Raw genomic sequence first — 12,111 nt, forward strand, 5'->3', positions numbered from 1 at the left:
TACTCACTCTCACATCCCTCTAAGATTTACCAGTCTGTTCCATGTTCCTATGTCTCTAGCTTATGTATTTCTTTAATTAAAAATGTTAGAAACTTACAGTGCAATAGCATTAGCCTGGTATTAAAGTTGTTACCACATTATTAATATGTGGAATTCCTTTCAGAGAAAAAAATTTTTAGCATGATCACTCTCAGAGAAAAAATACTTTAAAGTTGATTATTTAATAATAGAATATTGAGTATGTACCATTGGTAAGAGTCATCCAAACTCCAAACCAGGAATGGAGTGAAAAACACTCTCACACACTTGTATCTTGCTTACACATTGGCAGCAGAAGAAAACTGGATAACTGGAGAAAGTAATGGCTCTCGGTGTCTATTTTGCCACTTTTCTCAAACATTTCCTTCCTTATTTCTATCTCTAAAAGAGTATTTGGAGAGAACATATATTTATTTTTAAATATATTGCTGGAAAGAAGAGAGGAGGCGCATTGCATGACATTCGTGCACTGGGGGGCGGGGAGATTCCCTCAGCCCAACCTGCGCCCTGTAGCAGCCCAGGAGCCCTCGGGGGATGTCCGACTGATGGCTTAGGGAGTGAGCCTAAGCCACAGTCAGACATCCTTAGTGCTGCTGCGGAGGTGGGAGATGCTTCCACCACGGCTGCTGTGCTTGCCAGCTGTCAGCCCAGCTTGTGGCTGAGCAGTGCTGCCTCCGTGGGAGCTTTCTGACTCCCTGGTGGTCAGTACGCATCATAGCAACCAGTCGTTCAACCAGTCGATTTGCATATTACCCTTTTATTATATAGGATTCCGGATATTTAAATAGTTAGAGGGGAAGTGTAAGTAAGATATGGAATACTATTAAAAATTTGAATGCAGTTTTGGAATAAAGTAGGCCCAGCTGGATAGATGGACGCCATTGTTGTGAGTCAACAATGACTTATTGAGCGTCTACTATTTGCAGGTGCCCTGCTAGCACTAGCATAATGCTGTGAGCAAAATAAACACAGTCCTCGCTCAGAATCAACTTAGAATTGTAACAGGTAAACAATTACTTTTTTAAAAATCAGCAATTAAAGTTGTGCAAAATGCTCCAAAGGAGACATATTGATCCACTCCAGGACCTGACAGGTCGGATCACAACAATCATTATTAATGGGAAGAACTTGAGGATTCTAATCACTTCAGGATTTCCTGGTCTTGAAACTGAGATAAGTGTTTTTTTGAGTGAACGTACCAGTTCTTTACAAAGATTTAGCCGTGCGTCAGCAAGAACTCAAACAGGTGTAAGAGAATTAATCTGATGTTATATTTGCATAGGTAGTTTTTCTACATGTGGTTTTTCCTAAAATCGATCTGCTTGAAACCAAGATTATGGTTGCCAGGTCTCTTCTGTCTTCTCACCAACCTTTTCACAGCAGTTCTCTCTTAAAAAAAACCCTGGCTAACCTCTCGCCCTCCTTGGGTTTTACAATGGTGTGTTGACCCTGGCTGTAAAATATTCATAGTAATGTTGAGAAAAGGAATGTTTCTAATACCTGATATATAGTTGCCAGATAAAAGATAGGCACACCTTGCTCTAACTGATTTGGCTCAGTTGAGAGAGCATCAGCCTGTGGACTGAAAGGTCCCAGGTTCGATTCCGGTCAAGGGCATGTACCTTGGTTTTGGGCACATCTCCAGTAGGGGGTGTGCAGGAGGCAGCTGATCAATGTTTCTCTCTCATTGATGTTTCTAACTCTCTATCCCTCTCCCTTCCTCTCTGTAAAAAGTCAATAAAATATATTTTTAAAAATATATAGGCACACCCAGTTAAATTTGAATTTCAGATAATCAATATATTCCATGAATAATGTATTACATGATTTATTGTTTATATCAATTTTAAATTTAACTAGAGCAAAAATCTATTTTCTAAGTCATTGGTTTAAACAAAATTGAGCTGTCTACTGATAAATTTTTGGAATAAAGGTCAGTAAGTGACTTTTGGGCTATAAAACAAATGTTTAAAAAATTGTGAGAAGGTTGATATGATAACATTTCTCTGGACCTATCTACATATCTATGTGAAAAAGATTTTTCCACACTTACAATCTTTAGAAATGAAAAAAAGGAACAGAATCTGTGGTGAACCTTATCACATTCTAGTAATTGGTAATATTCATGAACACACATGTGAATAAATTGTTAAACTATAACCTGCAACCCCAATAAGATTGCATTTATAATAGAATTTTACATCTTATCTTTAGTAATTATCAATATTTAAATATATTTATATTGTTTTGATCAATTATGTAATAAATACCAAAAGTAATATACATGATAATGCAATCAAGGAGAAATTTTTCTTTAACTTGCCAAAACCGGTTTGGCTCAGTGGATAGAGCATCGGCCTGCGGACTGAAAGGTCCCAGGTTCGATTCCGGTCAAGGGTATGTACCTTGGTTGTGGGCACAATTCCAGTGGGGGGTGTGCAAGAGGCAGCTGATCAATGAGTCTTTCTCATCGATGTTTCTAACTCTCTATCCCTCTCTCTCTTCCTCTCTGTAAAAAATTAATAAAATGTATTAAAAAAATTTCTTTAACTCTTAGATGTTTAGATCACAGGGAAAAATATTAAATATGGCAGAGTGGTCATAAAGATGTCCATTATAGCCGGGACCGGTTTAGCTCAATGGATAGAGCGTCGGCTTGGGGACTGAAGGGACCCGGGTTCGATTCCGGTCAAGGGCATGTACCTTGGTTGCGGGCATATCCCCAGTAGGGGGTGTGCAAGAGGCAACTGATCGATGACTCTCTCTCATCGATGTTTCTAACTCTCTATCTCTCTCCCTTCCTCTCTGTACAAAATCAATAAAATATATTAAAAAAAAAAAAAAAAAAAGATGTCCATTATGAATATATATTAATATTCTGCAGAAGTAGAATGTACAAAAGGAAATAATATAAAATTTTCAATTATTTTTTACAGCTTTTATTTATTTATATATTTTAATCCTTTATTGTTTAAAGTTTTCAATTATTAAAGATGAACTGAGATGTTAATTATCAAAGGGATTGTGGTAGGTGTCAAATGGCTATGGTATTTGCAGTCCATCGAATACATGTCAAAAAGAGCTGGGTCGATTTTATTCTATAATATCTAGGTCTACATTTTGTAGTTCCTTAGCAATCACTACAGCTTTTATGTTTTAATATCAACTTACAAATGTCCCAGGAAAAGAAGAGTTTTTCAATATGCGTTTGGTGGGTACATGATCAAAAAGCGTGTAAGGCCCGCACAGTGTTTCCATCGTCTCCAAGCTGAATTGAAATGGCTTATAGTTCTGAGCTCAGCAGGCTCCAGGGTGGGGTGAAATCTCTACACCATAGTAAACAGACCAACTTAATCTTTCTGACAAAATTCTCCCAGCTGGAACCAACGAGCTTATCCCAGCCGCGGTGAATGCAATGGGCCTCCCTCCCGATGACCCCATGCATTATACTGTGGGCTCTGCTTCTGCTTCCTGGTTACCCTGGATCTCCTGGAAGGCAGGAAAGCCCAGTGAGCTCTCCCAGGTCATGAGCTCTCCCCGCACACTCTGTCCAAGAAAAGGTGCGTCCACCTCCTGCTGAGACAGGGAGGCTGAGGGCCGCGTGGCAGCGCAGGGAGCCCGCAGGTGCAGTTTCCAGGAGAAAAAACACCGCCTTTTCCAGGAGATCTATCTCCCCAGTGAGACCAACGATGGCCTTTTTCACAGACAACTCTGCCCCCAGGTAGGAAAACACCCGACCATCCAAAAAAAGTTTCAATGCAGGGAACTAATAAGGTGATCTCCGTCTTTAAAAGAGTAAAAAATAAACTGAAAAGGAGAATCATGCCACCTCTTTGCATGCCACTGCATTTCCACGCATGCCTTACTCTCTCAATTAGAACAAAAAGTTAAGCATTGACGTGAAGGTTACACAAAACGTTGTGTGTGTGTGTGTGTGTGTGTGTGTGTGCTTGCATAGACATGCGAGATGGACCTTTTCCAAATAGGCTGATCAATGATTATCTTCTCTCCGCGACTTATCGATATTTCCTCTGATCCTCGAACAAGGAACAGAGGTTCTTTCTTTCTTTCGGTAAACGCCCCCCGCACACACTAAGATGAAGAAATAGCGGTGCTTGTAGGTCACGGAAATCCCCGGGGAAGGGGAAGTGGCTGCGGTTGTCAGCCCGGAGTTCCCCTGGCGGGAGGAAAGCACCGCGGGGCGCGGGGGGCGGAGACGTTAAAGGCGGGGAGACTGCAGCGCACGAGCCGCCAGCCGACAGGTGTCCCCGGAGCCCAGGTCCCCGGCACCTCGGCCCGGGCAGCAGGTGCGTGAACCCCCTCCCCCCGTCCCCCACCCCCGCGCCCGTCCGGAGAGGGGACCCCGGGTTGGGGACCCCGGGTGGCTCCGCTCGGAGGCGCGCGGGGCCCGGAGGTGGCCGAGGGCCGGCGGGGCGGCGCGGTCACCAAACCCCGCTGCAGGGCCCAGGGGTCCGCTGCAGGCGGCGGACCAGGGACAAGCAGAAGAGTGGGTCCCCGGGAGCCGGGCGTCTTCTCCCTTGGCTGCCACCCCAGGGGAGGCGCTGGGCGCGGGGTGCGAGGGCTGCCTGCACCCGCACTCACTTTCCCTCTGCCTTCCTGCAGAGTGCTCAGTTCTCTCTTACTTGTGGGGCGCTGGCCAGTGCACTGGGGAAGCTTTGCTGTGTGGTTTACTTTGCTCTCCAGGAGGTATCACCAGGCCTTTGAGTATGCAAGTCAGCCTCAGAACAGAGCCCCGAAAAGCATCGAAGTAAGGTCTCAGTAAAATATTTAATGACTAAATGGAGGAATGTTCCCAGTGGTGGCAGGAAGCAGAATTTTGATAGTTTTCCTGGTGATCAGTATGGACATTGTGTAGTGCTCTTAATTTTAGTAAAGGGCTGGAGGCATTTGCCTAATGCTAACAAAGTAATATTAACTTAGTTTGCTGTTATGTGTTGCTAGCATTAGATGTTGCTAATACCTAGCATATGCTAGTACCTCCTCTGAAGACTGTAGAGGTGTTCTCACAATCTTAACAAGCAGTTACCACCATGAGCTCTGCTGACAGGGAGGAAACTCAGGCTCGGGGAGGTGTGCTTGCCCAAGGTTACACACCCTGGTCAGGGGAGGCTGAATGGCATTGGAAACCCAGAATGTTTGACTCCAAAGCCTGGTATTGAACCATCCCTGTGCAGACTTTGTGGTCATTAATATAAAATTGATATCCTTAACACGATGCCGATGAGGGTGTTGTGGTTATAGGGGAGCTCAGTCAAGTTTGCCCACATTCATTTCTTCAACAAAATGTCTCAGTGTCTGCATTATATGCCAGGCTGGGTGGATATTGTGGTTGGGAAAGCTGGTACAAAGTGGAAACATTAGTTCTGATTTGAAGGAGCGCACAGTCTAGGGCAAAGGTCGGCAAACTCATTAGTCAACAGAGCCAAATATCAACAGTACAATGACTGAAATTTCTTGAGAGCCAAATTTTTAAAACTTAACCTTCTTATGCCTCTTCTTCAAAATAGACTCACCCAGGCTATGGTATTTTGTAGAAGAGCCACACTCAAGGGGCCATAGAGCTGCATGTGGCTCGCGAGCCGAGATTTGCCAACCACTGGTCTAGGGAGAGTCAGGAAAAAAAAAAAAAAAAGCAAACTTATTCTATAGTGTCGGAGATATGGATATACTAAGCACCCAAGAGGCGAGAGACATCCAGCAGCTCTGGGCTCAGAGAGGTTGCTCACTGGAAGTGACAAGAGTAAAAAGGGAAGAGGCTGGGGACTTGAGCCAAACCGAGAAGGAAAGAGGAAATCCAATAGTGAGGTACCCGAATCCAGGGGAACCGAGTATGTTAAGAGGAAGTGGGCTCCAGTGTAAAACACAGTTTATACTGGTTTTGGCAAAGAAGCTGTTTTTATAAATATTGAGACTAGTTTTAAGTGGTGCTGGCTAAAGCCGATGCTAGTGGGAGACCTTCACCATAGACACTTACTTGTTCATGCAGTTGGCTGTGAAAAGAAGGTGAGATAACGGGATAGTTGCTAGGGTTCAAAGAGGAGTTTTTGGTTTGTTTTTATTTGAAAGCTGGGACAGACTTAAGCATGCTGGTTCTATTGAGGGAAAAGAGCCAGTAGAGAGTGAGAGTTAAACAAACAAGGGGCATGAGTTAAGAGCAAGATTTCTGAGGCAGTGGCCGGCAGGAATGGGGATGAGAATGTAAAGGGGCAAGTAGGTTGCAGGTGCTATCTACTGAGAGCAAGATGGAGAGCAGGGGAGGAGAAATGTGAGAACACGGAAGGTTTAGAAGAGTTGCAGAGGGCAGTGGGATAGGAGCTGACCAGGGGCAGGCAGAATTGTCAGGAATGATGACGGGCCAGCCACAGTGGTGCCTGAAGTCCTGCTGGTCCCGGTCTGCAAGGCTGCAGATCTCCCCCAGCAACAGTTGCAAGTCTCTGTGTTGCAGATGGTGAAGACAGTTTGAACTGATCCAGGATTGGCACCTTGGCAGATTTTTGTGTATATATATATTTAATTTTCCACAAACATAGGCCTTCTTTCCACATCAAAGCTTCTTTAGGTAAGGTCTGGGTAAGACAGGGGTAGGGGACTTATTTTTCTGCCAAGGGCCATTTGGATAACATCATTCACAGGCCATACAGAATTATCAATTTAAAAATGAGCCCAGTATATTTGGTCAAACGTTTCATTAACTCACCCCTAATGCCTTGGTTGGGCCAGGCCCAATGATTTCAAGGGCCTCAGACAGCCCATGGCCTAGATGTTCCCACCCCTCTGGAAGGGATTTTCGATCTCATACACCCAGGGGCCAGGCAAGGGATATAAATGAACAAAACTGTGGGTGTCTCTTTTAAACAAAAACACATGTAATCATGAAGGAATGTTCTTCCTTTCCACAAAGAAATATGGCATTCTCATTTTTTTCTCTAAACACGTGTTCCTTGTTGTCTCCCTTTCATTTTGTTACTTTTGATAGATACAGGCATTAGGACAGTTGCACTGTAAGAAATCAGGGGAGCCAGCTCAGTGACAAATAGCGCCTGACAAATAGCCAGTCTCCACACCGAGGAGTGAAATGCGGTGCCAAGCCGGAGAGCACATGCCCTCTCTGCAAGGGGCAGTCCTGCTCGGAGCTGGCTGGCTGTTGCCAGGTGGGAATGTAGACCCCAGGTGGCCAGATCTTCTAATTTTTCTAACATTCTAAACTAGGGAATGTTATGGGAAGTCTCTTACTTTTCAAAAATGTTGGCAATTAACTGAAACATTTAAAAATACCGTGGTCCACCCTGGCCAGTGTGGTTCAGTTGGTTGAATATGGTCCTGTAAAGGCTGCTGGTCCGATTCCTGGTCAGGGCACATGGCCTCGGTTGCCAGTTTGATCTTCAGGTGTGGGCAGGAGGCAACTGATCGATGTTTCACTCTCACATTGATGTTTCTCTCACTCTCTCTCTCTCTCTCATCATTAAAAGATTTAAAAACTTTACAACAACAAAAAGCACTGTGGTCCAAAAATGTACTTATTTAGAAGACAGGTGATATTCAAACAAGGCATACAGATGAATTAACAGCATTGTATTAATGCTAATTTCCTGGTTCCTATAATTGTACTATAGTTATGTAAGGTGTTAACTTTGGGGAAGTTGAGTGCATGGTATATGGGAACTGTTATTTTTGTAAGGTTTCTCTAAGTATGTTAATTTTAAAATAAAAAAGTTAAAAAATTAGTAAAACATTATAGTTAATTCTGTGTAAGCCAAATCTAATACCTCTACTGGCTCCCCATTGGAGCTCTCTGCTTTTTCTCTGGGCTTTCCTGGCTCTGCCATGTGCAGTACAGCACCTTGTGCACAGCGGACAATCAGTAATACTGCTGCTCTATTTTGGAGAAAATATTTTTTAAAAATATCATTGTATTCTATGAATTATTTGACTTTTAAAACTGTCTCTTTCTCTCTTTAAACAGGTTTTACAAAGGAAGCAAACTGTTTTACTTCTTTTATATTTTTTCCATTTTTTTTTTCTTTCTGTAAATCAAAACAGCTCAACATGGAGGCCTAAAATCTTTAAAGGGACTTAGTCTAATCTCCGGGAGGTAGTTTTGTGCATGAATAAACAAATTAAGTAGTTAATTAGAGTTTGTGGCTTCCAAAGAATGTTATCATTTAAAAAATATGATCAAGTTATCTGAAGTATAACAATAAAATAATATTGAGGTTTTTTTAATTTGACTATGGGGAAGTGATGTGAGTTGGGACACATTCTTGAAATACTCTTCAAAATTGGCTGAGCGACCTGGCTGCTGTGTAGACTAGAAAAAAAAGTACCTATGTTTGTTAAAGATTTAGAAATGAATGACAGTTATCTAGAACAAAGAGTTAATATTCAACCCTCTGTTAAATTAGAGATATATACAAACAAGACCTTTGACATGTTTAAAGAAATGTCAAGAACAAAACTTTTTGTTAAGTACAAGAACTTTAGACAAAGTAGAAAAGATGAACTTGACGATTGGTGAATAAATTATCTAACCATTGATAAGACAATTGGTATTTTAGATTGTTCAAATGGGCTATTTATCTCTGAGATTGATAAGAATAAGAACAATGGCTGGAGGGTTACATTTTGATAAAGGAACAACCTTATTCAGAAGTAAAATTTGCAGAGACAAAATAAACCCCAAAAAGGTGATTTAACAATGTGTAAAATTTTTGACCAGTGAAAAACTGAAATTAGATACAATAACTCACCTTTGAGATATGGGTGTTTTTGTTGTTGTTGTTGTTTTGTTTTGTTTTTTGCCACCTGGAAATAAAGCATTAAAGTCTGCAGTGGGAAATCTCAGTATAAAAACAAAAACAAAAGAAAGAAAAGAAAGATCCCAAAAGGAAACCGTGTTTACAAATTACTGCTAGAAAAACCATGATGACTTGTTTATTGCTCGTTGCTGATAGTATTGATGCAGAACCTATTCATTAGTAGCTAGTCATAATTGAGATAGTCTGAGTCTTTAGGTCTCTGCTGTTCAAAAGGAGTGGATTGTGACAAAGTAAATTTATTATTATTTTGTCTTGATAATTTCCAGTTCAAGGTATGCTATCTGTGGAATATTTTCTGACCATACCATATTTGTACCATTTGGCTATCCATCTTAGCCTATGGACTTGGCACTTTTGATTGTCTTAAAACTAAATCCACTATCAGAGTGGAAGATTTGATGTTAGCCCTCAACAGCATGAAGCTGAATTTCAGAGACCCACCGAGCAAATAAAATAGGATGTCTAATTTGCTAAGTACGATCTAATGGTATCACTATTGCAAAGCAACCAGGTTCCTGACTATTTATGATCAATAATTATTCTTTACCGTAATAAATTTTAAAATCAGGCCTTAAGATGTCTTATCAGTTAATTCTGTTACTACTTAAGCTCTATCTGGAAGAAAAGTTGGGATTGCTTTGTTCCCCGTATTAAAATGATTGTAGGAAGAAAAATTACTTAATCTGAGCAAGATTTGGGACATACTATATTTCATTGAATCTAAGATGTCATCCTATATAATAAAGGGCTAATATGCAAATTGACCTAATGGCAGAACTGGTCACTATGATGCACACTGACCACCAGGGGGCAGACGATCAGTGCAGGAGCCTCCCCCTGGTGGTCAGTGTGCTCCCACTCAGCCAGAAGCTGGGCTCACAGCTGGCAAGTGCAGTGGCCGGCCGTGGTGGGGGCCTCTCCTGCCTCCGCAGCAGCGCTAAGGATGTCTGACTGCTGGCTTAGTCAGACATCCCCTGAGGGCTCCCACATTGGGAGAGGGTGCAGACCAGCCTGAGGGGCATCCCTTCCCCCACAGTGCACAAATTTCGTGCACTGACCCTCTAGTCAATTATAAGGTATATCATAATTTTAGGTACCTCTAAGAAATAAAAATGCTGCTAATTAAAATACAATATGGCATTAATTTTAAGATACCTCCTGATAACAGATATTAAAACATGCATCTTAGAATCAGTGAACTATGGTAATGTATTCTTTTTCTCTTATGCCTTCTACCTCCCTCCCCCCCACCACCAAATTTCACAGTCTAAATAAAGCAAAACAAACATAGTTAGTGTTTATTTTTCTGTAGAGTACTTATCAAGCATAACTTTCCACCATGGGAGCAAGCTAGCTGTGTGAGTGGGACGTTTTATTGTTAGGCTGACTGAACGTCACTGAAGCGTTCTTCCATTGACCTGCCCGTTGACACCCAAAGGCAGCTTGCTGACCTAAAGCTCTCTACACTTACGAAGGGTTTGCATTTTCATCACAAGGTACTATAGAGCGTCATGCTTACATTGCATGATCATACAAAGGTGCTGCTATGGGTAATTGTTCCTCAAGATATACCCACGCGGGATTTTGATCTCGCTTTGCTAAAACCCTGAAGACATAGGAGAAAAAAAAAAGGACAAAATATTCCCGTAGTAGGTGTTCCAACCTAGAACTAAAACTAGAAAAAATCAGAGCCATGCACAAAACTACCTCCCTAGAGAAAGACTAGTCCCTTTTCCCTCCCCATCCATTTCTTTATGAACGTCGTAGAGAATAGCGAGTTCTTATCCAAGCTGATGAAAAGCGCCAGCGTGTCTGAAATGAAATACGACTTTTCGTGTGAACTCTACCGGATGTCCACATACTCCACCTTCCCGGCCGGCGTTCCTGTCTCAGAGAGGAGTCTTGCTCGCGCTGGTTTTTATTACACTGGTGTGAACGACAGGGTCAAGTGCTTCTGCTGTGGCCTGATGCTGGATAACTGGAAACAAGGAGACAAACCTATTGAAAAGCACAAGAAGTTGTATCCCAGCTGTGCCTTTGTTCAGAAACTAAATTCAGGTAACATTCTGGGAGCCACCTCTCTGCTTAATTTGCCTTCCTCGGTGACAAATTCCACACATTCAGTCTTTCCAAGTTCGGAAAACACCGGTTATTTCAGTGGCTCTTATTCAAGCTTCCCCTCAAGTCCTGTCAACGCCGAACCAAACGTAGACACGTCTGCCTGGAGAAGTCCCAACCACGGTGTCATGAGTATGGAAAACGCCAGGTTGCTTACTTTCCAGACGTGGCCACTGACCTTCCTGTCGCCGGCAGATCTGGCAAAAGCAGGTTTTTACTACATAGGCCCCGGAGACAGAGTGGCCTGCTTTGCCTGCGGTGGGAAATTGAGCAACTGGGAGCCCAAGGACGATGCTATGTCGGAGCACCTGAGACACTTCCCCCAGTGCCCGTTTTTGGAAAGTCGGCCTCAGGACACTTCGAGATACAGTGTGTCTAACCTGAGCATGCAGACGCAGGCCGCCCGCTTCAGGACCTTCTGTAACTGGCCCTCGAGTGTGGGAGTCCATCCCAAGCAGCTTGCAAGCGCAGGCTTTTATTATATGGGTAAGAAACTCAATCTGAAAAAGTTCAAAATGTCTTACACATCTTAGCGTATATAATAAGATGCTAAGTTTTGGCCCAACGTCAATTTCAGGTCACAATGATGACGTCAAGTGCTTTTGCTGCGACGGTGGCCTGAGGTGCTGGGAATCTGGAGATGACCCATGGGTACAACATGCCAAGTGGTTTCCAAGGTAACTGTTTTGAAATTCTCGTTGCAAATGTGTGCGATTTTTATGGGATGGGTTATATGTGTTTACCTTTGTAGTCAGCTGTTGGTTGATTCTTTGTTTCAGACATACACTTGTGGATAAATTTAGGATGCATTGCTTAGAAAAACAATGGCTTAAAATATTTTGATTGGGGGTGGGGAGTCCCTTCTCCTCCTCCCTCCTTGGGAGTCCATTCTGTGGGACTCTTTCTCTCCCCACATGGGAGTCTGTACTTGATCTTCAATAAATCTCCACCTTTGTTTAACCAAAAAATATATATATTTTGATGGAAATTTAAGACAAAGAAGAAATAAGTTTAGATTTTTTAAATTATTAATACATATTTTAAAATAATATATAAAACCAAAATCACATGTGGTAAACAGGTACAGAGACAAAAAAATTTAAAATGCACAGAACTC

At 42.3% G+C, this 12,111-nt stretch overlaps 1 protein-coding gene and 1 long non-coding RNA gene across 5 annotated transcripts in view; both read left to right on the forward strand.

Moving 5' to 3' along the window:
• The first annotated feature begins 3,991 nt into the window (after window positions 1-3,991).
• LOC118712464 lies at window positions 3,992-8,921 on the forward strand. Its single transcript, XR_004986046.2, has 2 exons — window positions 3,992-4,346; window positions 8,024-8,921. It is a non-coding gene; the product is annotated as an uncharacterized LOC118712464 (long non-coding RNA).
• Window positions 8,922-9,942: 1,021 nt separating this feature from the next.
• Window positions 9,943-12,111, forward strand: part of BIRC2 (baculoviral IAP repeat containing 2) — a 39,376-nt gene continuing 37,207 nt past the window's right edge. For 2 of the 4 annotated variants that reach the window (XM_045578042.1, XM_036426186.2), the window contains exons 1-2: window positions 9,943-11,480; window positions 11,572-11,671. In XM_045578042.1, the coding sequence (XP_045433998.1) occupies window positions 10,631-11,480; window positions 11,572-11,671 (950 nt within the window). In that variant the 5' untranslated portion in view covers window positions 9,943-10,630. The remainder of the gene's footprint in view (window positions 11,481-11,571; window positions 11,672-12,111) is intronic. The other 2 variants (XM_036426187.2, XM_036426188.2) reach the window with 1 other exon arrangement.

Source organism: Pipistrellus kuhlii, unplaced genomic scaffold, assembly GCF_014108245.1.
Source record: "Pipistrellus kuhlii isolate mPipKuh1 unplaced genomic scaffold, mPipKuh1.p scaffold_m20_p_9, whole genome shotgun sequence".
In the NCBI taxonomy this organism is placed as follows: Eukaryota; Metazoa; Chordata; class Mammalia; order Chiroptera; family Vespertilionidae; genus Pipistrellus; species Pipistrellus kuhlii.